This window comes from Rhinoderma darwinii, chromosome 1, assembly GCF_050947455.1.
Source record: "Rhinoderma darwinii isolate aRhiDar2 chromosome 1, aRhiDar2.hap1, whole genome shotgun sequence".
In the NCBI taxonomy this organism is placed as follows: Eukaryota; Metazoa; Chordata; class Amphibia; order Anura; family Rhinodermatidae; genus Rhinoderma; species Rhinoderma darwinii.
In genome coordinates this window covers 535,891,023-535,918,582 of record NC_134687.1, presented here as the reverse complement: position 1 = coordinate 535,918,582, position 27,560 = coordinate 535,891,023, and the positions used below count along the sequence as shown (strand labels likewise).

At 39.0% G+C, this 27,560-nt stretch overlaps 1 protein-coding gene across 7 annotated transcripts in view; it reads right to left on the bottom strand.

Annotated features, from left to right (window-relative positions):
- The window catches only part of KIAA0825 (KIAA0825 ortholog), a 430,680-nt gene that overhangs the window by 169,458 nt on the left and 233,662 nt on the right, over positions 1–27,560 (bottom strand). For 4 of the 7 annotated variants that reach the window (XM_075837243.1, XM_075837222.1, XM_075837212.1 and 1 more), the window contains 3 exons: positions 16,976–17,135; positions 15,091–15,246; positions 12,927–13,021 (listed from right to left, as the gene is read on the bottom strand). In XM_075837243.1, coding sequence (XP_075693358.1) covers positions 12,927–13,021; positions 15,091–15,246; positions 16,976–17,135 — 411 coding nt within the window. Of the gene's footprint in view, positions 1–10,110; positions 11,276–11,332; positions 11,489–12,926; positions 13,022–15,090; positions 15,247–16,975; positions 17,136–27,560 lie in introns of those variants that run through there. The other 3 variants (XR_012850533.1, XM_075837231.1, XM_075837253.1) reach the window with 3 other exon arrangements.

The following is a 27,560-nucleotide window of genomic DNA, read 5'->3' as shown; positions in this document are numbered from 1 at the left end:
ATTGCTGCATGAACATGAAATATTACTAATGAATGATTACAAAGGTAAACTATTTCACTAGAATTTCCTTAAAGCGTACCTAACTTTTCAGGTGACGCTTCAGAATAAGTTGTCATATATGTGTATATATGAGGAATAACACTATTTCTGGCCATTATATGACTTGCATATGGCATTATTTAGCAGTTTCCCATCTGGTTTCTTTAATTCTCACTTTTCTCTGAGATAGTGGGCGGAGCCTAATGGCCATCATGTCTTCTATACACAGCACACATAAAATGGGATAATCCTGCTCTCCTATCTCTATCTATCACATATATGTAGATACTGCATGGCAGAGATTATACAGCAGTATTGAGAAGTGTAGCGGATAATCCAGCACTGGGGTAGGTATAACTCTTACCGGAAACTGCGCACGTCTGTGTTTCCTCTCTCAATCTGCTACTACTCCCCCTCCATGGACTTTTATAGGCACCGTGTCTGTGTCTGACTCACTCTGCTCCCTCCTCCTGCTCCGCTCTCCATAGACTTCTATGGGCAGCATGTCCGTGTTTTCTACCTGCTCCCCCTCCCCTCTCCCTAAACTTCTAAGGGCAGTGTGTCTGTCTCACTTTACTACCTCCTCCTGTTCCCCTCCCCTCTCCATAGACTTCTATGTGTAGCATCTGTGTAAATCTCTCGGCTGCCTCTTCCTGCTCCCCTCTCCATAGACTTCTATGGACAGCAGCATTTGTCTCTCTCCCTCCTCCTCCCCTCTCCATAGACTTTTAAAGGCAGCTTGTCTGTGTCTGCCCCTCCTCCTGTTCCCCTCCCTTTACCACAGACTTATATAGGCAGCGTCTATATTTCCACCCTCTCCATAGACTTCTGTAGGCAGTGTCTGTGTCTTTCCCTGTTTCCTCCTCTTGCCCCCTCCTCTCTCCATAGACTTCTATGGCCAGCATCTGTGTCTTTCTATCTCTCCTCCTGCTCCCCCTCCCCTTTCCAAAGAGACACACCCCCATTTCCTGCAGTTAGTCTCCTCTGCTCTGTAACTAGGGACAGGAGTACAGGATGGGAAGCACCTTTTTTTCTTATCGATTTGCAGAAAAATAGTTTATGCTATTTCCCCAAAAAACGTATTGGTATTTCATCCCAAAAGTGCATAAATCGATTGATTGCCTACTGGGATGCCCGATAGTGGCAGGAATTTGTTCAGTTACTGAGCCACTTTCTCGCTACCTGGATTGGTTAGTGCATCCACTATTAAGGAACATTCCGTCATATTTACAGGATACAAAATATTTTTTGTCCATTCCTATAGATTTTGGTAGGCAGCAAAATTTTAAGTTAGCTACCAATGACGTTGAGAGCCAAAACACGTGCATCCCGTAGGACGCGGGTGTACAGGCTGTCAGACGTTATCTGCAGTATACTAGGGGGGACTCTATTTTTGTTGAATATATCTGTGAAGCACGACAGTTTGTGTTAAACTATAATTATTTCCAATCTGATGGTATGTGGTACCACCAAAAAGTACTTTCGCAAATTAATTTCTTGCTGACTTGGAGAAAAAAGTTGTATCCATTTTTTTCTAAACCATACGCTATACATTTGCAATTATTTTTACACTATATTGATGACATATTGATTGTGTGGTCTGGAACTTTGGATGAATATTCAAAATTCGTAGGTTATCTTAAGAGTAATAATATGAATATGAATTTCATATATAAATTTGGGAACCAAGAGATAGAATTTTTGTTTGTATATATAATTGTAAAGGAGGGGCAGTTGCAGACAAGGGGGTATCGGAAACCTACTGCCACAAACACACTATTGAGGTATGATAGATATCATCCTAAATATATAGTGAGATCCCTTCTGTGTGCCCAATTTTTTAGATTAAGGAAAATTAACAATAATGAAGAGGTGTTCTTTGAGCAAGCAGAGGAACTTAGCCAGAGATTACAGTTACAGGGGTACCCTTCAAATCGCATTGCTAGTGCATTGGAGAAGGCGAGTAAAAATAATCAATTATCCTTATTGCAACCAAATAAAAAGCAAAAATCAAATACAAAAAATAATAAATGTTTTGCTTTTGTCCTTTGGTCACAGTCCTATGAGTGAGGTAATGCGCTCTAGTGTTCAAAACAATTGTCATCAGGTTGAAAGCAACCCATTGCTAGCAGAGGTTGCAACAAGACGAACGATAGTATCTTCTCGTAGATGCAAAAATCTAAAATATATACTAGTTAAGGGTCATTTTACAACGGACAGGGACAGAGATAATTGGTTATCACAGCTAGGTAATGTGAGGTAATCATAAATGTGGGTAATGCCGTTTTTGTAATTCCCTAATACGCACTAGGAACCTTAATATAGGGGGCTGTGCTTTTCAAATTTATGAACTGATAACTTGTAAAACGAAGTACGTGGTATATGGAATTTTTTGTTCATGTGGCAGATTTTATGTAGGCAAGATGATACGTCCTATGTATAAAAGATTTGGTGAACATGTTCATTCTCTAAGTACGGGCGAAGGTTGCCCTAGATTGATCCAACGTATGCAAGAAAAACATGGAAATGATGCATGTTTCAAGCGTTTTGCAGGAATTGTTAAAATAAAACCAATTCCCTTTGGGGGAGATAGACATATGGTATTGTTACAAAAAGAGGCTGAAATTATTTTAAAGACGGAGGCACTAGGACCGCTTAATGATCGAAACGATCTTCGTGCCTTTCTAACATAAATATTGTCATTTTAATATAAAAGAATGTAATATTATTTGTATGTTGTCTATTTTATATCTTTTGATATCAAGTGTTGTGTACTTTTCTGCTGCTTAAATGTGAGGAATATTATGTATGCTCCATTACGAGCGGAATTTATAATGAGCAGAAAAGGAAGTGACGCCAGGGCCTTGAGAAAGTTCACGCGAAACGGCCGTAGGCTTGCTCCACATCAAATAGACTAAGATGTAGAATAAAAAGAAGTTTATTGCTACAATCGGTGAGAGCCTCGATTTCTTCTATTTTTTCAATTCAAGTTAAACAAGCTATACTGGTCTATGAGCACCCTGTGGGCATTATAAAATCCGACTCCATATACGAATACGCCGCCAGTAAGAATCTCCATGAAGGTGTAGTGCTGTGTCTGAATTTGACAGTGCCAGCCCATTTTTCCGTCTCCCTTGCCCTTGAATGGAAGTAACTTGACACAGAATTTATATGGATAAAACAACAAAATGTTAACAGTAAGTACATTACAAAATTGATATATATCAGGTATACTATTAGATTAGTATAAGTTGTTTAAAAAGTTATTGTCCATTTAAATTTTATTATATTAGCATCTTTATCGTTAAAGGGTTTACCTGATCATGACAACCCCTTTGAATATGCCTAATTAAACCATATGCACATAATAGAGGGGGGTTTCTTGATTGAGACCACCCTCTATTAGCCAGAGTTAAGAAATGCTAACAAAGAGCTGCTGGCCCATTTAAGTATTACATGGTTGGCTATTCATTTGAAGGGCCAGCATGTAATTCCATTTTTCCCCTGGTGGAGTGTGCCTAAATGGGTTAGGATGATTTCTCCCAGTGGAATTCTCAATCATCAGCATATGCTCCTACTATTTGGTCTACAATCTAAAAGTGCTGAAATGTGGAGAGTATGGTAACTAGGTAATATTACACTAATTCAGACCATGAAATGAGTTTAGCCTATGAGTAAATGTTTAAACATTTGTCAGAACCACATAATTTCGAGAAAAAAATAATGTAATATAGTACTTCAATTAATAAGCAACAGTTTTATCTGAATAGTATAGAATTCTGCTCTCCAATATTTCCAATCTATGGTTAAATTGCCCATATAATTATCACCAGAGAAATCATTATCCTTCCTTTATTGCTAATTTGATTAGCTCGCTAATGCTGTGAGTTTGCCTATATTTAATTTGAGTTAGTCGACTTTATCTGAGTTTAATACACACTTAGGAGACATTCTACACGTCCATAATGTGTCAGACATTTCTATTCTAACCATGTCCTGTAAACTTTAGGATTTAAAAGGGAGATTAATATGTTTTAAAACAGAATATTCAAAAGAAATTTTTGCCTGGCTGCATTAAAATGTGTTTACCTCTTTTAAGATACTTAGTTTGTTACTTAGTTTCTTAGCATGTCCACCCGAGTTACTCATCCTTTACTTCTACCTTCCACTTTATTGAACTGTATACTACAATGGAAGAATAAAATATAGTCATTTTTCTAAAAGGGGGATTCAACATAGAACTTTTTACTTTTTTGTCATTGAGACATATTAGTAGGTGACAATGGTTGGGATCTGCGATCTGCAACACCCATTCTGGTAATGTGCCTGAATTTCTTTGGCAATAGTTGGAATCTTTGAAATAAGATCTCCCTAATCACATTATTTCCAATGATTGACATAGCTTTAAGTCCTCCTTTTACCAAACTTGCCGAGAGTAAGGAGAGCCAGGGCCTACATACCATATAAACAGCCTATCCTGCTGCTACCGGGCCTAAAAGATGGGGGTCAGCAATAGTTGCTCTCATACCCGTTGCTATGAGGTGACAAGAACCTGTGAATGATTCAACCTCTCTAGAGGAACTGCATTGTTATCAAACAAGGGGGTGGGGAATTGGCCCAATGATTATAGAAAGAGGTGGAGACCCTTTTGTCCTTTGTGACGAAACCTAGCCCCATAATGGGGAGCATAGTTTAATGTTTGCTATGGGGCCCGCTCTGTTTTGTGTATGCCACTGCTGGAGAACTAAGTCCTTCACTAAGGTCCCTTGCCATCTTCCTTCTTTAAGTAAGGGACAAGACACATACATAAATCCCACCGAGTACTTATTGTAATCAGGTTTGCATATGCATAGGCTTGTTCTAAATAAACTATTCATTTTCATTGCAATAAGCTACTGCTATTTTTCTCATCAGTTCCACTCTGTTTCTATATTTAAACAGATTAGAGAAATTCTCCTTTTTCACAAGCCCCTTGTTTATTCAGCACATCCTTCTGTAAAAAGTGTGTCAGTAGCAACCTGGGATTGTCGTGTGTGTGTGTATATATATATATATATATATATATATATATATATATATATAGATCACCCATTTACTAGTCTACGATGAGTAAACTATAAACTCCACTGGTGTGAACAAATGATAAACAAGATATACAGCTGTACCTAGGTTTCAAGTAAAGTGTGGCGTATTTAAAGTGAAGCTCTACTTGTTGTTTACAATGGAAATAGCTCCTATGAACAGCATAAAGTACTTAAAAAATGACTGCACAGAGCTCTAGTACAAGATCCCTGATAGAGATGTTCTTGATGGGAAGGAATGTTTCCCTCTAGTATGAGGCAATCTGCAACTATTTTGTAGGATTTTTTTTTGCCTTGCTCTGGATCAACACTAGTATAATAGGTTGAACTTGTGTCTTGTTTTTTCAACCATAATAACTGTATTGCTATGAATGACTTCCCCCAGTGACAGAAAAATTCTATTTCATTACTATTTTGCCAAAAGGCAAAAAGAAGCCCTCTTTTCCAGCTACCTAAACCATAAATATTTGGTTGAATCTAAAATATTACTTTTATTAAATACTTCTAAATAAGACATAAACCAACACACTAATAAAAGTAGCCAAAGTAAAGACTATAGTAAGTCAAGCTAGTTGCCAAAGTATACCGGATTGGTACATAGGAATGCGTTTGTTTGTCAGCCAGCGGATGCCGTACGCTGCGCTAACACTAAGTAACTATTATTTGTAAATTCTATCTAACTGCCAGCTAAACATTGAAATAAAAAAAGAGAAAACAGCCCCCCCCCTACATGTTTCGCTACATACAGTATATAGCGTCTTCAGGGGTTTTCATGAACTACATGTTCCAGAATGTCATGTGTTTCTTAGCATGTACAGGTTAGGGAGAGTTGTTTCTGCTGACTAGGAAATGTGTCAGAAATTGTGAAATCAGTCCAAAAGTTGACGTTTCAGCCTGGTCTATAAAGGTGCGTGTTTGGCTGGTACTCTACGTTCGGCATATATGTCGGAAATGCTCCAGGCATATACATCTAACTTGTCTATAGTGTTCTACTACCCAAATGTATGCTAAAATAGTGTCATTTGGCCAGTCTACAATGTTTGACCAGTATACCAATTGTTCAACTGTATTAAAAATCATAGTTACATTGGTAGCCAATAGCAGATGTAAGCAACTTTATTTTGCATGCAATTGCATACATCTGGGACACACATTTGGTGGAACTGTTCAAACATGTACACCATAAGTATAGCCCAAATGCGGTGTGATCAAGTAAAAATATAAACACAATATACTAAAGGAAGGCCATTCGAATCAATTGCAAATTTCTTGCAATGGTGTCAGTGATTTCCAGCGACTAAAATCACTAAGCTACATAAGTGGTAAATGGGTTTGGGATATCTGTGGAGAACCATAGCTCCTTCCTTCTGGAAATTTGTAGTTAAAGGAACGCATGGCCTCCATCAATGTCATCTTCTGACATGTACTTGCAATTTTGTTTTAAAGGGGTTGTCCAGTTTCAGCAAATTGATGTTCATTTTTTGTAAAATTAAAAGTTATACAAATTTCCAATATATTTTCTGTATCTATTCATCACAATTTCCAAGAATTCTGTTTATTGATATTCAGTAGGAACATTCATAGTTTACTTCCAGTGGACACAATTCTGTCCATGGTCATGTGATGGACACACGGGTGCTGTGATTATTAGAAGACACAGCTCTGATACACTATGAGGCTGGGTTCACACGACCTATTTTCAGACGTAAACGAGGCGTATTATACGGCTCCAATACGTCGGCAAACATCTGCCCGTTCATTTGAATGGGTTTGCCGACGTACTGTGCCGACGACCTGTCATTTACGCCTCGTCGTTTGACAGCTGTCAAACGACGACGCGTAAAATGACTGCCTCGTCAAAGAAGTGCAGGACACTTCTTTGAAACGTAATTTGAGCCGTTTTTCATTGAATTCAATGAAGAACAGCTCAAGATTACGGGCGTCAATGACGCCTCGCAAAATGCGAGGAGGAGCAATTACGTCTGAAACGACGGAGCTGTTTTCTCCTGAAAACAGTCTGTAATTTCAGACGTAAAAGGCAGCTATCGTGTGCACATACCCTAACTGTGACAATCACAGCACCTGTGTGTCCATCACCAGACCATGGACAGAATTGTAACTAAAAGTAAACAATAAATGTTCCTATTGAATAACAACAAGCAGAGATCTTGAAAACTGTGAAGAATGAATACATAATTGTATAACTTTTAAATTGACAAAAAATAACATTCATTTGCTGAAACTAAGCAGTGACATCGGAAAGTTACGTGAGGCTTCTTTCTGGTCTGAAATATGATATATTCAAATGAACTTCTTTAGGAGTGAAAGTGAAATCACTTTAACCACATTTCCAGTTTTGTTTAAAATGAGGTTTCGAGCAAAATCCAGCACAATAGTTTAGATGTGACTTTCACGGTCTGTTGGCCGTAGTGAAGAAGTCTCTACACCTGTGACTGTCATTGATTAATGAGTTCTTCAAACCTTGTCCAGCATTTCTTCTCCGCTTTACTATGTTCCTCTGCATCAACTGTAGCATTTCCAGGCATGATGCATGAAAAATATTGCATGTGCCTTTACCCTACTGGTAGAACCACTGGTGACAATACAAGGACAGCCCCACGGCATCTCTGAATTTACAGACAGTGCACAAGCTCAATATGTCATTTCCCAGACAAGTCACAATGTATGCAAAGGTAGACAAAAGACTTATTAAAGCACCATGAATTCAGCTTTGTCATAACCCGTCAATCTCGCGACTATCACAAAAGTTCATCCCTTATTACATACTGCATAGTGTCACCTTGCAGAGTGACAGTCTCAAAACCATACTTTGCAGACAGAGCATCCCTGTCTATTATTTTAGAGATTTTCCTGTACAATCTTTCCTTGTTGGAGGACAGAAATGTCTCTTTTGTCCTAAATACTTCTTCTTGTCTTTACTGACATTCTGTCATTTACAATGTGAGAGAATTGGACTATGACATTTTCCTAGCTCTGTAGTTTTAGGCCTACGCTACAGCACCCTTATCTACAATAGCTTTTATTACATTATATGTTAAGAAACGTCTTGTGTGCTTCATGCAAAGAATAAGAAATACACAGTAATAGGAACCTATGACATTTCAGATTGTGGGTAAAACATTCCATTCCACCTGCACCAGTCCGATCTGGAAACTAAACATCTGAATCATGTAGAGAAGGCATTAGAAGACACCCTGTTCAAAGGCGCTGTCACTTTAGAGATGTAGTGGGGACGAATTTGTCATTGTAGTGGAACTTAATTTGTCATTGTGATATCGTGATACATTAGGGCAGATGTACTAATGCAATCTAAAATGTAGACAGTGTAAACTTATATGAGGCAGTCAGAAGTTGCACCAAATTCATCACAGTGGTGGAAGCTGTATGATAGATTTGGCACATCTTACTTGACCTGCTAGACACTTTTCTAATTATACCAACTTTGATTTGGCTTAGTGAGGACAGAATTTTGTGCCAGTTTTTTTTTTGTCGTCCTATTTTCAGTTAAGCCATCCCCACTGTCACAACACTTCTAAAAAGTATCTTGTGAGGCGCAAACAACTGAATTAACAAGAAATGTGCCACATTGCACCAAGGCGCAATTTACGACAAATTCCAGCTGCAGAAACATCAGTACATCTGCCCTATTATCTGTGGCTGTCCACATGACTGTAGGTAGACATATAGTGTTCTCTTGACTCATTTATTTACAGTATTAGGCCTCATGCACACACAGATCAGGTAATTACGGATGAAATTGACTTAGAAGTGATCCGCAAAATATAGAACAGTGGACAGTAAGAATCCTTACAGTCGTGTGCATGAGGCCTCACTGTGAATAAAAAGACCTGTTCAATGACCTCTGCTACATCTGTACACAGTTAAATGGGTTTTCCCAACATGAGGCATTTTTTTCAAAAGCTCCGTCTGTACTAACCCTCAGTAAGCCAACTTTGTGTCCATATCCCTCTTATGTTTTTTAGTTCTTTAAATCTTAACCCCAGCGGCTCTGTTATGTCTTTATCAGGTAGAGAGGAAAATGTGCGGTCCTCACAAGCCCTGGCTGAGAGGACAAGTAGGAAAAGATGAACATGACTTCAGGTAGCTGTACTTTACACTTCAGCATATGATGCCCTGTCTTACAATCACACAAGTGAACAAATAAAAGGTACAGCAGTATACAGAGGTAGCGGTCATGCAGCAATTTTACCACAGAATCGCTGCAAAATTACACAATTTTGCTAAAAAACGCAGCATGACCGCTACCTCTGAACATACCCTAACCTAGCTGCCAACAGGATCCAGGCACATTCCCATGTAAAGTAGTGCTGCGGAGGATCCGGGTGGCGCAATGGTGGACCCAAATATTCTCCAGCTCGGAGATGGAGCGGTGGCAGAAGGATTTAGATCCACAGATCCTGTCTTCTGATGTAATGATCACTGTGTTCATTGCTCTCAACATGCACAGTGGGTAAAGCAATACACAGGCTCCGTGTTGCTGCATGGAGGGATTCTACTGCGCATGCTCGTCCTGCAAGAATCAGAACTATAGCAGGACGTAACCATTGGCAACTATCCTCAAACTATGCTAAGATATGGGGTACTTGGGAGAAATGTATCTTTTGACCAATGCAATTTTGATAAAAGATGTGAATTACATATATGATTATGTTTTAAAGTTCTAGTTATTAAGACATGATCTTTATTGTGGGAATACCCCTTTAAGTAAGAATGTTGGTATTTTAAATATTTAGCATCAATAGATAGAGAAATTTTATCTCTGGATCAGCAACAGTGTTGCAGCTTGGAGACTATGCTCACACATCACAGGTGAATGACTTTTCTTTATAGGAAAGTTCTCCAGTGATGTGAAAGGGAAGTTGTTCTCCCATTAAAGATTTTTTTCAAAAAAAAATTACAATAAGCAGAAAACCCATAGTAATATACACTATTTATTAAAAATGGCTCAATTCGAGTTAGAACTACCCATTCATTTCTATACATGACCGTACAATGTCCTCTGTGATGTGGGCCAGCTCCTTCTTGTGCATGTTGTCTCTTCAGTTTCTATGCAGATACACATGTTCTAGAAAAGGCTGGACCTCTGATATGACATACATGCGGGGTGCTCTGTGTGTGGCGAGTAGCCTTTTGTCATACATACAGTAGAGAAGCGCTTCTTCTTTCTCTGACAGGAGGACATGCAGACTTGCACAGGGAAGGAGAGATCTTGGGTAGAGGCCGGTCTTACAGCACAAGGTATAAGGAAACTGTCACAATAATGGGGACTTTGTTTATTGCAAATAGCTAGATCCAAGAAAAGAAAGTTAATTACAATAATAGGTGACATTTCCCTGTACTTATTAGAATTATTAGAATTAGGGTCAGTCTAGTGAAGATTTGCAGCATGGCATTGACAGTTCTGTCACTTTCTCCTTAGTAACAGACTACAAACTGACAATACAAATGGAATGCATACATATTTTTAAAAAGTGGCAGTCTGTAGTCGAGGAGGAAATTACAGAATTTGAAATGGCATGTAGCAAACCACAGCGAGACAAAACATTTGCTTTATGGTATGATTTTCCTTTTAATGAGAAGTAGTAGAAAATCTATATTAAAACATGGAAAAGTAAAATAGTATAATCATAACTTAAAACTGTATTCTCATGCCAAAGGTGAGAACAGCTTCTGTGGTTGGGTTCTCATCAGACAACATTCAGTCTTGCTTTGGCAATGTCAATGTTATTATAAGGACAATGGGCCTCATCCAGTCAGACCTATTCTTACTTCTGTTAGAAATAAAGTTGCATTCATTGCACTACGGATCCAAATAGTGACTGACAGACCTCATGTCTCGTGGGTTCAGTCGAGGAAAGTTTTGTCGGAAAGAACAGAGATTGATTGCTCTACTCTTGTCGTCAAAAGTGGCCGAGACCCCCGAAGGAACCCAGAAGCAACTTTAATGGTAATGTGAACAGTGGCATACCTTTTTGTAAACCTAGTTTTCGAAGAGACGAGTTGTAGATTTTTTAAGTATCATTTTCTTGTATATATAATTTTATGCAACCTGATCTCTCTGCAACATTGCAGGAGCTTTATTACAAAAGTTATACAAATATAATGTAAACACACTAGAAAAAATGAAATAAAGAAAAATGGATTAAACCTACAAGTTAGAATTTATCCGGAGTTTAATGTACATGAAAAAGGTTAAAAAAATGATGATTTCATCAATATTCAAATAAACAAATTGTATATGCAAATAACGGTTTCAACAAGCTGGAGTGGATAGGACCCAGTAGTTTTATACTGCAACTCGATCTGATATCATGACTTATCTCCAGCTGTGGAAAGATCAAATTCATAAGAGTTCTTGCCAGGAGCAACTTAAACTGATGACATACTAGGTTTGCAAATTGCTACCACAAAACAGTTGGCAGCAATAGGAGACTCCCTGCAGATAATAAGATAGCTTGGCAATGATCTCAATACTAGACAACACTGAACATTTTTATGGTAAATTAGATTTATAGATACTTCTAGTAGTTTAACTTTTAAGATTATGCCATTTTAATCAAGTAAGTAAAATAGGTTTCCTTTAGAAAAGTTAAGTATTGGAAGTAATTGCACAACACTTAGGGGTGTGTAACCTGTTCAGTTGCACAGGGTGCTGCACCCTCCTGACATGAAGGTGGCACTGCATGGCTGTCCAAGTTATGCATAAAATTAATTCCCCAGCCTCTTGCTCCTGCAATCTGGCGAGGAACTGCTACTAAACTCCAGACGGAATAGTTTTCTTCTTTATTGGAGTAGAACAGCCTTCCACTATTTCTATATCTTCTGCTCCTGTCCAAACACGGACAGGAGAGGAGGCAACAAAATATAAAATCTACCAAACGCAAGTGGTGAGGGGGGAAGCTTCACCCATATTCTGCCCCTGCAAGAAACCTGTGAGCCTGTGCAGCAAGGGAGCAGGTAAACGCCTACTGGAGAAGCTGTTTGTGCCCTTATGTGTATACTGTATAAACGTGTTTGCCTGTGTGTGTGTGTGTGTGTGTGTGTGTGTGTGTGTGTGTGTGTGTATGTATGTATACTTCCCTGCATGTGTATATATGAGACTGTGTGTGTATATATGTGCCAGTGTACATATTTCCCTGTGTGTATATGCTCCTGTATGTATATATGTGCCAGTTAGTGTGGGCATATATATGTGCCTTAATGAATATATGTGCCTGTATTAGTGTACGTGTGTGTGTGTTAAAAGGTGCCTATGTGTTTGTGCCTATGTATGTTCCTGCATGTGTGTATATGTGCACGTGTGTGTATACAGCATATGTGCCTGTATGTGTTTGTATATGTGTGTGTATATATATATATATATATATATATATATATATATATATATATATATAAAAAAGTATATGTGTGTCTCTGAATCTGCCAGTACAAAGATAAGTCTAAAACCACATTAAAGATTTGCATTATTGCATTACAATACATTACATGACATTGGCATTGTCTATTTGCAAGCTATTTACATTACATTGTCTATTTCGCAGAATAAGCTACATGGCTGCAGAATATTTCAGATCCCCATCCTTGTCTTGTAGGAGTCGGCGGCAGAATACATGTAGCTGTTTGTAGTAGTATCTATTATCTCAATGTAAGATACATTTCTAAAGATGTGTAATTTTCAAGAGCTCAAGAACATCTGCTAGTATTTAGGTTTAGAGAATTGATGATCTTCTACACCCTCTACAGACTGACATGTATACAAAGTACCTGTGAGACAGAAGTTCTTCCAAGGTCACAAGATTCACCCCCAAACAGTGTGGTAGCAACTTTGACCATTCCCAGCTCTCTTCCATTGCGGCAGACTGCAATATAAATTAATGTGGATTTATTAGTTATTAATCATAACTAATGCCACTGGTAATTTATCCATTATAAACTATGGGGGAACGGTGGGCTTGGCCTGTTAGAATAAATCAAGATCAGGCAGACTAGTTTTTATTTCAATAAGACAACAATTAATTTACAAATCCACTAAGTGGTGTAGTCATTATTTATTAAAAGATAAATCAATTTTTGTACCACATTCCAACTGTTAGTGGCAATTTGCCCAACTACTTTGTCTGAGAGCTCAAGTCTTTGTTTGAAAGGAGAAATAAATGGATGCTTTAAATGCTCAGTAACAATTTACAATTTCCTACTGTCAGCAAGAAGTTTACCAGGAAATAAACAAAGGGGGAGCTAGGATTTATACTGTATGATGTATCTTAATTAGAAGCCATTTTATGGTTCTAATCTAAAATTGGTGCCACGGATTGTAATAAACAGATGGTGCATGTACATATTTGGGAGCATGTTAATTACAAACTCTTGTTATGTATGACCAATTACACAATAAATAAAAAACTATTTACACGCTGGTTATGATTGAACGGCTACTGCTGTAAAAAATGATGAGGATTGTAGAAAGTATGCAGAGGCCACAAACAAATAAAAATTCTGATTAAAAAAAATAGCAAAATTAATTAATCGCACTTAAAAAGGGAAAAAACGAAAATATTGTTTCATAAATTTGTGAGATGTCATAAATCAGTTTTGATTGGTGGTGGTCCGGGTGCCGAGATCCCACTGATCGCAGGTAGGAATGGGTAGAAGTGCTCTACTGAGCACTGAAATGTTTTGGCTCTTATCATCCTTTTTCCGCCATACCTGGGGACGTTAACCACGTATGGGTCATGGACTTTCTATGAGCCCGTACACTGCATTGCTCTTGAAGGAAAGCAGAAAGCCAATCAGAGCCGAAGGCTTGCAGTGCTCAGCTGCGCTACTCTGTTTACTTATTCCAGCGAAAGGTAGGGGTCTCAACACCTTGATACCCATCAATAAAAACTTCAATGACCCTCTGCACGACACAATATTAACAAAAAAGACATAAAAAAAACTTAAATAAAAAACAAACACAATAAATAACAAATAATCAAACATGTAATATTAAAAAGGAAAACAAACACAAACACAAAATAAATGTAAACAATGCTGTATATTCTGCAGCTTAGTAAATCCTATACCCTAATGTGTTCTTCACACAGGTGTATATTTTGTCCGCATTAGATCTGTAGTTGGAAGGTCATGAATACAGAACTAATTTAAGTTTATACGGCTGTATTTTTTAAAATTCATAGTTCAGTTACACAGCATGTTTTATTATGTGTATTGGTACTGTATTTTCCCTTTTAGAAGTGTGTGTCATAGTCCCTCCCCTTTTAATAATAATAACAACGTTATTATTAGTGGCCCTTTGCTTTTGGCTTTTCAGCCAAAGCATTTTTACTAAAAAAAATCTAGTTCTTCCAGTGGGTCAGTATAATATACAAAAGATTTTCATGAGGAATAGTTTGTTTTCTATTGGGACCTTAGACTTGGGCTGTGCTACAACAAGTACTTTAATTTGTTAAAAATATCATTAAACAATAGACACATACATACTATACCCTATGTAGATAAAAACGTGTGGACATCCATTCACACTAAAGGTTTTCATCATTTTAGTCACACTTATTGCTAAATCAAGTGCATAACTAAGCAATCTCCAGTGATAAACAGCCGTAGAATGGGTCATAATAAGGAGCCTAGTTTACAATAAGAACTATTTCTAAAGCGCTTAATGGATTTGGTCTCCAAACTGAGAAGTCACACAGTAGTGGTAGCCTTCCCAAAAGATTGGAGGATGCTATACAAGACACGTGGAGAACAACCCATGTTAATGCCCATGTTTGTGCAATAAAATGTTCAACGAGCACATATGATGCTTGGATGTTTACATGTAAAGCTTGATAAGTGGTAACCAACTAAGATTCATCTTCATATTTGACTTAAAAAACACATTTTATTATAATCTATCATAATATGTATAATGTTACTGTTAACTTCTTACCTTACTTAGCACATTTACACTAGGCAGCAAAAACTTTTGCAAAGGATTAAAGGTTAAAGGTTGGTGGTCTTTTGTGGTAGCGGTGGACTGAAATACTCTTGAGCATGTTGCACTCTTTTCAGAAAGTTCAGAACCCACGGCCTCGTAAAGGTATTCCTACAAGAAAAAGTGCAATATGTATATAAATGGTACAATAACACAGATAGGTCTACAATTTACAAGGATATACAGTCCTTGTATAGTGTAAGCCCTTGAATGAAGGGCCCTACCTCCTTCTGTACCACTCTGTCACACAGTAAGCTGATATTTATTTTACTAGCATGTTTTTATTGTATGTTCATATGTTATGTATTTAAACCCTTCTGTTTTTTAAACAGTACGTACAGCGCCTTGAAAATTAACGGTGCTATTAAAAAAATAAATACTCAAAATGCTCATAAAACGACATAATATGAAAGGGGTTGTCAGGGCATGGGGCGGTTTTTCATACAGATGACCTATCTACAGGATAGGTCATCAGTATATGATCGGTGGGGGTCCGACACCCGGACCCTGCGCCGATCAGCTGTTCCGACTAGCTCCGGCACCAGAAGTTATGTAAGGTCGGTTCTGGAAGCAGAAATCTCTGACCACTGTATAGCGGCAACATTGCAGCTCTGCTCCTATTCAAGTGAATAGAAGCAGAGCTGCAGTACTGCAGCACCGCTGCTATACAGTGGTCAGAGATTTCTGCTTCCAGCACCGACCCTACATAACTTCTGGTGCCGGAGCTAGTCGGAACAGCTGATCGGTGCGGGATCCGGGTTCCGGACCCCCACCTATCATATACGGATGACCTAGCCTGTGGTAAGTTATCAGTATGAAAAACCCCTGCCCAGACAACCCCTCTAACGAATAAGTGACAGCACGCTGAAATCAGCGAATCAGTCACTTCTTTATGCTGAACTCAGACAGGGAAGCATAAATATCTAAATTATCCACTTTAATTATTTATATTGTGGCCCATGGCAAAAATCGTACTACTAAATGTGCATTGCAGACTGGGTACTAAGATATTGTTATTTGTAAGTTAAAAGTAACGCACCATCTAGAACCTACTTTCAAGTGGACCTGTCAGGTGATTTATGTTGCTCTATCTGAAAGCAACATATGATCAAGGGATAGGAGATGAGCCCCGTGATATATATGGGCAGCATAGTGGCTCAGGGTTAGTACCGTTGCTTTGCAGCACTGGTATCTTGGGTTGAAGCCCAAAGGAGTCTGTAAGCTCTTCTTGTGTTTGCATGGGTTTCCTACACTGATAGGATAATTGTCTATCTATGAAATTAGGTGTGTTTTTGTGTGTTGAAGATAGAAATTAGATTGTGAACCCCAATGCAGACAGAAACGGATGCGAGTGATGACATTTTCGGACCTGTGCTGCAGAATATATTGGTGCTATTCAGAAACAGAACATTAAATAACTCAGCAATTCCTTAATATTTTTTTTTTTAACCAAAATTGTAATATCTTCCAGAGATTAAAGCCACATTCCATAAAAAAGAAAAAAATTTAATTACTAAAATCGTTGTACCGGTTTACTTCTAATAAGTACACATATGAGAAATAGAATATAAATCTTTATGTGTGATACATTATAATTATATGGCGGAGGATCCATATCATTTTTTAATTGATTAATAGTAAATGTGCATTGTGTATTTTGATCTCAATATTAAAGGTATTATAAACTAAAGTAGTGAAATGATTTGATTCCCATGTAATGCCTAACCTGCTATTGACTTTAAAAAGTATTACCCTCTCTTTGACGAATGCTTAGCTGCCAGCACAGTCTGCCTCAACCCAATACACACCTAATTGCTCGGCAAAAAGGCAGTTTCCCTACCTCATTGAGCTGGATGATGTGATGAATTTGCCTCAGGTACTCGCTGCCACCTGGTTTGTGGCAGATATCCAGTACCATCATGTTTATTTTCTGCTCAGTCAGATCGAGCCTGCTGCCTTGGTCTTTTAATACTGAACTGTCTTCTTGCATCGCAAAGTCACTGGAAAAAGAGAAAATGTATAACGCTACCTGATAGAACTGCATGTAAGATGAAATCAGTGTCGTAATGTAGCGCACTGCCCACAGGCAGCATCTAGAATGTTCTACTACGGTTTTTTTTTGATACCATGACAATGAGTTTTCAGTCAACAGTGTTATTTTATTTATATTTTGTATATTTGAAAAAAAATCATCTACAACCTTACTAAACTTACAGATGCAATTTAATGTATTTATATCAGAGAAAATCTAGTACATTCTAGAGGAGATAATGAGAGAGATTTATCAAAACTGGTGCAAAGGAAAGCGGAGGAGTTGGCCATAGCAACCAATCAAGTTGCAGCTTTAATTTAGAAAATGGGCCTCTAGAAAAAAAAAAAAAAAAGAGATGGAAGCCGATTGGTTTATATGGGTGACTGCTCCACTTTTCCATTGCACCCGTTTGATAAGTATCCCATATTGTCCTTAAACATATAAATAAATACATGTCCCTGGACATAATCATGCCAACCAGAAATAAAACAACGTTTGGGCTGTGATCACACATGCAATTTTCGTGGCAGTTTTTAAATGCAGTTATTTTTAGCCCAAAACAGGAATGAATACAAAAGAGGGGATATTTATCAGTCTTTCATTTATACTTTCCTTCTTTGTGGATCCACTCATGGCTTTGGCACAAAAAACTGCCACAAAAACTGCATGTGTAATTTCAGCCTTCTATTGCAATCTGACTTATTTTCTCAAAAAGTTTAGAGCCCCTTTAAAATAGAGCTCCTTCTAAGAACAATAGTCCACATATATCAAAAGTGAATTAGTTTTAGCCAATGTCTAAGGCCTCATGCACACGACCGTAGCCATGTTCATGGCCGCGATTTTCTGATCAGACGGACGCAGAGTGACACCCGCGTCCATTATTTCCTAGAAGCCTGGACCGCAGAACACGGCTGTAATAAGACATGTCTGTTCTTTCTGCGGTCCAGGCTCCTGGGCCATGCACGGACCGTGGAAACCACGGTCGTGTGCATGGGCCCATTGCAATGAATGGGGCCGCATTTCTCCTGTGGATTTTCGGGGGAATTGCGGCTGCAAAAGCACGTTCGTGTGCATGGGGCCTAAGTTAAAGCTTGGCTGATTTATTGAAAAACTTATGACTGCATGTTCCTTTATTTGATAAATCGCTCACAACATTCATCTCTGCAATTAACTTTCCCACTGGCTAAAGCTACGGAACTTTTTCTACCCCAGGGTCTGTGTGGAGTAGGGATCCAACTTTTTACTTGCATTTCATAAATCTGGTACAAATGGTTAATAAATATGTTGCACAGCTGATAAGACAGTATTTTGGAGTACAATGTGGCCCAAAAAAGGCGCAAATATATTGATAAATATGGGCCAATTTTCATAGTTCACAATATCAATCACACTGTGGTTCAGATCATGCAGTATAACTATTCCTGGTGGTTCTCCAGAAGTACTTAGAAGAAATGAAGGAAGAAGGTGACCGATTACTGCTGACTTAATTCCGATACGCACTCAGAACAGTTGTTACTTCCTATTTCTCTCCACATGGAGTTCTCCTGCCATGAAGAGAAACATGACATCACAGCATCGCAAGTTTGGGACCCTCAAATAGTATTTTAGGGTCAATTTAAAGAATGTTTATAAGCCTACATGTATACATGACTTGAAATTGCATAGATATTAATTGGATACATGTAAGGCTGGGTTCACACGAGCATGTTACGTCCGTAATGGACGGAATGTATTTCGGCCGCAAGTCCCGCACCGAACACACTGCAGGGAGCCGGGCTCATAGCATCATAGTTATGTACGATGCTAGGAGTCCCTGCCTCTCCGTGGAACTACTGTCCCGTACTGAAAACATGATTACAGTATGGGACAGTTGTCCTGCAGAGAGGCAGGAACTCCTAGCGTCGTACATAACTATGATGCTAGGAGTCCAGCTGCCTGCAGTGTGTTCGGTCCAGGACTTGCGGCCGAAATACGTTCCATCCATTACGGACGTAACATGCTCGTGTGAACCCAGCCTTAGGGTATGTTCACATGCAGAGTCAAAAATGTCTCAAAATACGGAGCTGTTTTCAAGAGAAAACAGCTCCTGATTTTCAGAAGTTTTTTGTACCACTCGCGATTTTCACTGCGTGTTTTTGGAGCTTTTTTCGCTAGAGTCAATGAAAAACGGCTCCAAAAAAGTCTCGCACTTCTGTTTCGCAGCAGTTTTTTAACGCGTAAAAAAACGCCACGAAAAACGCTCAGTCGGAACAGAACGCCGTTTTCCCATTGAAATCAATGGGCCGATGTTTGGAGGCGTTCTGCTTCCGATTTTTCGGCCGTTTTTCGGTCATTCACGGCCCGAAAAACGGCCGAAAATAGGCCATGTGAACATATCCTTAGGCTGCATTTTATCGACTGTATTACTGCAGCAAGCCCTGAACTAAATAGATCACTAAAGGCTCCAGCCAATCACTGACCGCAGCTGTGTTCTCAGTAAGTATGGCACATGACTGCAGAAGCCAGTGATTGGCTGGAGTGGTCACATGCTGGTGAGCCACATCGGAGCTCCAGCCGATGTAAATAGATATCGGGGACTGTGAACCAGCGACGCTGTATTGGCATGGGATTAAAAGAGGAGTATGAGCTTTTTGTGACTAAATTATGCCATTTGCAGGTAAAAGTAAACTTTTTTTGCAAAGCACAGATAACACCTTTAAGGTGTAAACAACTACTGATAACATAAAAGAAAAAAAAATAGAAGCTGACAGTACGAACACAAGAAGTTTTACAACAAAAAAAAAAAAAGGACAACTAGCAGCCAAAGTTCAATGGCAAAGTTGAGGTAAAGGATTTTTTAAGAAGTAGGTTCAATATCATTTGTGCAGAGGCAGCCAAATCTGTCCATCTACCACTGTACCTCCAGATGTGGCACAGCAGCTTCCTGAACTAGACACTAGACATCTTATTTCAAAGAAAGAATAACATTCTAGCACACAGAGATAACTATACCAGAACACTCCGGATATCCATAATGCATGTAATAGAAAGGTTTCGTAAAAATGTAATGGACGTAAGAAGCAGTCTTATGTAAATTGTGCCAGCCAAATGTTCCTAACATACAAAAATAAAAAGTATTTAATGTGTACAAAGAATACAATATACTTCATTTCATGTGTTGAGTTGCATCTTATTACATCTCAGGAGAGTAGACTGATGTTTGGGTTTGGTGTAGGTTTTATATTCCAAGGTGAAGGAATCTTAATTCAGTTCTCTTTTTTTTTTTGTACAGAAACTGGTGTTTCATTTGCAAGAATCACTTGAAAAGTTATTTTTATCTGTTTGCCCTATGACTAATCTCAGTTACACATGAGTTTTCAAGTTTCGTTTTTCTGCTATTTTCTTATAGCAGAGTTAAAAAAAAAATGTTGACTTTTTTTAAATTCTTAATTAAAATGTTGCAAAACCAAGTGATAATCAAAAATGACTACATTCAAAATGCTACAAATGATAGATGACAGAAGGGTATATGCACAAGATATGGTTAAATCAATTTTTTTTGGCGCCGATTCTAATAAAATTGCGAAGAAAACAGAGATTTGACCACACTAGTTAAAAAGACTCCAAGAAGTTCTAGTACATGCTAAAGTAACAGCATATACAGCGCATTTAGGGTATGTTCACACGCTGTGTTTTCAAGTGTATATTTCAGGACGTAAATGCCCTGAAATACGCCTGAAAAAACGGCAGCTGAACGGCTACAAACATCTGCATGTTAAATTAAATTGAAAAATGGCATTTTGTTCAGATGGGGCGTTTTTTAAGCCGCCGTTTTAAAGAAAGCCCCGTAAAAAGAAGTAGCATGTCACTTCTTGAGCCGTTTTTGAAGCTGTTTTTCATTGTGTCAATAGAAAGACAGCTCCAAAAACAGCTCCAAAGCAACTGAAAAAACGTTTTCAGCTTCAAAAACGGCTGAAAAGCAGACGCTTTTTTCTCTGAAAACAGCGTCGTAATTTTCAGACGTTTTTGACATTGCATGTGAACATACTATTAGGGTATGTGCACACGATAGCTGTCATTTACGTCTGAAAAGACAGACTGTTTTCAGGAGAAAACAGCTGCCTCGTTTCAGACGTAAATGCTCCTCCTCGCATTTTGCGAGGCTTCTCTGACAGCCGTAAATTTTGAGTTGTGCTTCATTGAGTTCAATGAAGAACGGCTCAAATTATGTCTGAAAGAAGTGTCCTGCACTTCTTTTGACGAGGCTGTATTATTACGCGCCGTCGTTTGACAGCTGTCAAACGACGACGCGTAAATGACAGGTTGTCTGCACAGTACGTCGGCAAACCCATTCAAATGAATGGGCAGATGTTTGCCGACGTATTGGAGCCGTATTTTCAGACGCCAAACGAGGCATAATACGCCTCGTTTACGTCTGAAAATAGGTAATGTGAACGCAGCCTTAAGGGCATGTGCACACGAGAAGTGGCCTTTACGTCTGAAAAGGCTGTTTTCAGGAGAAAACAGCTGCCTCGTTTCAGACGTAAAAGCTCCTCCTCGCATTATGCGAGGCGTCTTTGACGCCCGTAAATCTTGAGCTGCTCTTCATTGACTTCAATGAAGAACGGCTCAAATTACGTTGCAAAGAAGTGCCCTGCAGTTCTTTGCCGAGACAGTCTTTTTACGCGTCGTCGTTTGACAGCTGTCAAACGACGACGCGTAAATGACAGGTCGTCTGCACAGTACGTCTGCAAACCCATTTAAATGAATGGGCAGATGTTTACCAACGTATTGTAGCCCTATTTTCAGACGTAAAACGAGGCATAATACGCCTCGTTTACGTCTGAAAATAGGTCGTGTGAACCCAGCCTAACTGAGTTAAAGAGGCTCTGTCACCAGATTTTGCAACCCCTATCTGCTATTGCAGCAGATAGGCGCTGCAATGTAGATTACAGTAACGTTTTTATTTTTAAAAAACGAGCATTTTTGGCCAAGTTATGGCCATTTTTGTAGTTATGCAAATGAGGCTTGCAAAAGTCCAAGTGGGTGTGTTTAAAAGTAAAAGTCCAAGTGGGCGTGTATGCGTACATCGGGGCGTTTTTAATACTTTTACTAGCTGGGCGCTCTGATGAGAAGTATCATCCACTTCTCTTCAGAACACCCAGCTTCTGGCAGTGCAGATCTGTGACGTCACTCACAGGTCCTGCATCGTGTCAGACGAGCGAGGACACATCGGCACCAGAGGCTACAGATGATTCTGCAGCAGCATCGGCGTTAGCAGGTAAGTCGATGTAGCTACTTACCTGCAAACGCTGATGCTGCTGCAGAATCAACTGTAGCCTCTGGTGCCGGTGTCCTCGCTCGTCTGACACGATGCAGGACCTGTGAGTGACGACACAGCGTGATCTCTCGAGAACACGCTGTGTCTGCACTGCCAGAAGCTGGGCGTTCTGAAGAGAAGTGGATGATACTTCTCATCAGAGCGCCCAGCTAGTAAAAGTATTAAAAACGCCCCGATGTACGCACATAATACACGCCCACTTGGACTTTTACTTTTAAACACACCCACTTGGACTTTTGCAAGCCTCATTTGCATAACTACAAAAATAAAAACGTTACTGTAATCTACATTGCAGCGCCTATCTGCTGCAATAGCAGATAGGGGTTGCAAAATCTGGTGACAGAGCCTCTTTAAACATCGATTCTGAATGCTGATACTGCATGGAGGGAAAAAACTGATCTCAGAGGCTGTGGCGGCAGTTGCTGAGGGTTTGACTGTTGACTACACAGATCAGTCTGCGTGTGATATATGCACATAGAGAATTATTAATAGTATGTATAGTATACCTTTACCCTGGGTGAATAATCTATTATTCAGCAAATGCTTCCGCATATTTCTTAGGTTTCAAATTTTGGTAATTAGGTTTTAAAATATGCTTATATGTTTTTATAATATTTTTTACAAATACTTATCATTCCTTTTGCTAGCAAACCTGTGTAACGTGTTTTCTATACTAGTTATTATTATATTTACCTATTATTTAAACTGTATACCTACTTATGCACCCCCCTGTGTGTGTGTGTGTGTATATATATATATATATATATATATATATATATATATATATATATATAGTAGCGGGTGCATGGCAGGTAATCCTGATCCAAAGATCATAAAATATTTATGAAGAAATCCTGCAGCACTCCAATAGTAAAGGAGGTTAAACGTGGTTTATTCAGTCAACATAATGATGTTGGGACCTTTCTCAAGCATATATATATATATATATATATATATATATATATATATATATATATATATACAGTCCAATGGTAGATGAACACAGCACTCCAATGGTTTCCAAAAAATCAGGCCATGTGCTCGTTACCTGGGGGTGAATAAATTCCCCAACATCCAAATAGAAAGAAGCATAGAACACAGCAACGGCACCAGGACTTCAGAGTAGATGAAAGCAAAAGTGGATTTATTCACCTCAGTATAAGCAACGTTTCGGTTCAACAGGAACCTTTCTCAAGCCATGGCTTGAGAAAGGTTCCTGTTGAACCGAAACGTTGCTTATACTGAGGTGAATAAATCCACTTTTGCTTTCATCTACTCTGAAGTCCTGGTGCCGTTGCTGTGTTCTATGCTTCTTTCTATATATATATATATATATATATATATATATATATATACAGTGCATTCGGAATGTCTTCAGACCCTTTCACTTTTTTAAAATTTTGTTATGTTGAGGCCTTGTGCTAAAATATTTAAAAAAAAATGCAGATATTACCCCATCAATCCACACTCGATACCCCATAATGACAAAGTGAAGACAGAATTTTTTGAAAATTTATTAAAAATGAAAAACTACAATTTTGCATGGACATAAGTGTTCAGACCCATTGACATGACACTTGAAATTTAGCTCTGGGGCCTCCCTTTTCTCTAGATCATCTTTGAATTGTTTCTACATCTTTATTGGAGTCCACCTGTGGTAAATTCACTTGATTGGACATGATTTGGAAAGACACACCCCTGTCTATATAAGGTCTCACAGCTGACAATGCATATCAGAGCAAAAACCAATACATGAGAAGGAAAGTACTGCCTGTAGAGCTCAGAGACAGGATTGTGTGGAGGCACAGATCTGGAGAAGGGTACAAAAAAAATTCTGCTGCAGTGAATGTTCCCAAGAACACAGTAATCGGGGGAGAAGGGTCTTGGAAAGAGAGGTGAAAAAGAACCCAATGGTCATTCTAGCTGAGCTCCAAAGATACGGTGTGAAGATGGGAGAAACTTCCAGAGGGTCAACCATCACTGCTTATAACCTGCCAAATACCATTCCCACAGTGAAGCTGGTGGTGGCAGTATCATGCTGTGGATGTGTTTTTCAGCGGCTGGGACAGGGAGACTGGTCAGGGTTGAAGGAAAGATGAATAGAGCAAAGTACAGATATATTCTTAATGAAAACCTGATCCAGAGCTCTGGACCACAGACTGGGCCCAAGGCTCACCTTCCAACAAGACAATATCCCTAAGCACACAGCCAAGACAACACAGGAGTGGCTTAGTGACAACTTTGTTAATGTCCTTGAGTGGCCCAGCTGGAGCGCTGACTTGAACCCAATAAAAACATGTCTGGAGAAACCTGAAAATGGCTGACCACCAACGATCCCCATCCAACCTGACAGAGATTGAGAGGATCTGCAGAGGAGAATGGCAGAAAATCCCCAAATCCAGGTGTACAAACCTTGTGGCATGATAACCAAGAAGACTGGAGGCTGTTATCGCTGCCATAGGTGCTTCAACTAAGTATTGAGTAAAGGGTCTGAATACTTATGTCAATTAAATATTTTAATTTTTCCTTTTCAAAAAATTAGCAAGATTACTAACATTCTGTTTTCACTTTGTCATTATGGGGTATTGAGAGCAGAATGATGGGGAACATAACAAAATGTGAAAAAATGTAAAGGGTCTGAAGACTTTCTGAATGCACTGTATGTATAAACACACACACACACACACACACACACACTATTTGGACAAAAGTATTGGAACACACCTGTAAATCATTGAATTCAGGTGTTTTATTCAGTCCTATTGCCACAGGTATATAAAATAAAGTACCTAGCCATGTAGTTGCCTTACAAACATTTGTAAAAAGATCTCACTGAATTCCAGTGTAGTACTGTAATAGAATGCCACTGTTGCAACAAGTCAGTTTGTGAAATTTCTTCCCTCCTAGATATACTGTGATCAACTGTGAATGGTAGTAGTGCAAAGTGGAAGCATTTAGGAATCACAGCAACTCAGATACAAAGTGGTAGACTACGTAAAGTTACAGAGTAGGGTCGCCAAGTGCTGATGTGCATAGTGCATTAAAGACACCAATGTTCTGCTGACTCAATATTTGCAGAGTTCCAAATCTCCTCTGGCATTATGATCAGCAGAAAATCTGTGCGCCATCTGTGTGGAGTTTCATGGCACAGGTTTCAATGGCCGAATAGCTGCATGCAAGCCTTACATCACCAAGCACAATGCCAAGTGTCGGATGGAGAAGTGTAAAGCATGCCGCCACTGGATTCTGGACCCGTGAAACATAATCTGTGGAGTGACGTATCACGCTTCTCTATCTGCCAGTCTGATGGATGAGTCTGGGTTTGGCGAACGCTAGGAGAATGTTACCTGCCTGACTGTGCCAACTGTAAAGATTGGCAGATGAGGAATTATGCTATAGGATTGTTTTTCCGCGGTTGACCTAGGCCCCTTAGTTCCAGTGGAGGGCGATCTTAATGTTTCAGCATACCAAAACATTTTTGAAAATTGTATGCTTCCAACTTTGTGGAAAGAGTTTGGGGGAAACCCTTTTTTGTTCCAGCATGACTGTGCCCCAGTGTACAAAAAAGGTCTACTAGGGCATGGTTGGGTAAGTTTGGTGTTCAAGAACATGACTGGCCTGCAGAGCCCTGACCTCAACCCCATCAAACACCTTTGGGATGAACTAGAATGGAGATTGCAAGCCAAGCCCTCTTCTCCAACATCAGTGTCTGACCTTACAAATGTTCTTCTGGACAAATGGGCAAAAATTCCCACAGACACACTCTAGAAGAGTGGAAGCTGTTTTAGCTGCAAAGGCGGGACCAACTCCATATTAATGCCTGTGGATTTAGAATAGATGTCATAACAGCTCCTGTACAGATGTAGCAGTCTTTATCTTGACTTTTAACGCATTAAATACACAGTGGCAAGATCCTTTATCTTGACTTTTTTTTAATGACTTTTCAATGGCTTTTATTGTGTGATATCAAGCTGCAGCAAGTTATCAGAGTCCAGATAAAGATGGCTATCTTTATCCGCATGTGTAGGGGTCCCAATGCCTTTGTCCATATAGTGTATATATTTATATATATACACACACACACACACACACACACACACACACACATATATATATATATATATATACATATACAAAAATAAATCTTGCAGCACTCCAATAGAAAAGATGATAAAATTTGGTTTATTTAAGCCAACATAGCAAAGTACAATGTTTCAGTCCAACATTAGGACCTTTTTCAAGCATAGTGATACATACATAAGCAGTGGTTTATATAGCGTGTATCTAATACACATAACAAATTTCATTATAATAATCAAAAAGTGTATAAAATGTAATACAGCGTGTTAAAATCATTATTAATGTATCAAAAAAATATATATTGATACAGAAAGTGAAAAGTGAGATATAAAAAAATGACATTAATATAAACGAAATAACAAACAAAAAATTTATATGATATAGTTATAGTCTTTAGATCAGGACTATTTGCTGGGCACCCATTTAAAAGGAATTCCTTTCCTGCGTTTGAGTGCTACTGCCTTTCCTGCTGGTGTATATATGTATACATACACACACACAAATTGAGGAAGTAGCAGGTGTTGCTAAGGTCTGCAAATCATAACATTTTCAAGCTGTGGCACGTGGGAGGGGCATAAAAGCCAGATTGAAAGCAAAGTTTTTTAGCCACATGAAACCTCAAAAATCGGATGAAGCGGTGTGGAATGATTGTGCGATGCCTCCTGTAGGTCGACGTGTTAGTCATTGCAAACCGAGAGGGACAGAAGCCTTGAAGTTAGAGACCTTGGTTTATCACTCCTTGCAGATCGCTAAACGCCTAGGCCGAGATAGCAGCACTGTTCAACATTACATGTCCCGGAGGTTGGAAGAATAACAATGAACGGGAATGACAGCAAGTGGTGTGTAGAGGCGAACCTCTGCACAGATGGATTATCTCATTGGAAGAATGGCGCATAGTGATCCATTCTGTACTGCAGGTGAAATTGGACATCATAGCCCAAGCTTAGTCGAGACAAACCATCAGAGGGCATTTGCATGACACTGGGCTACGAG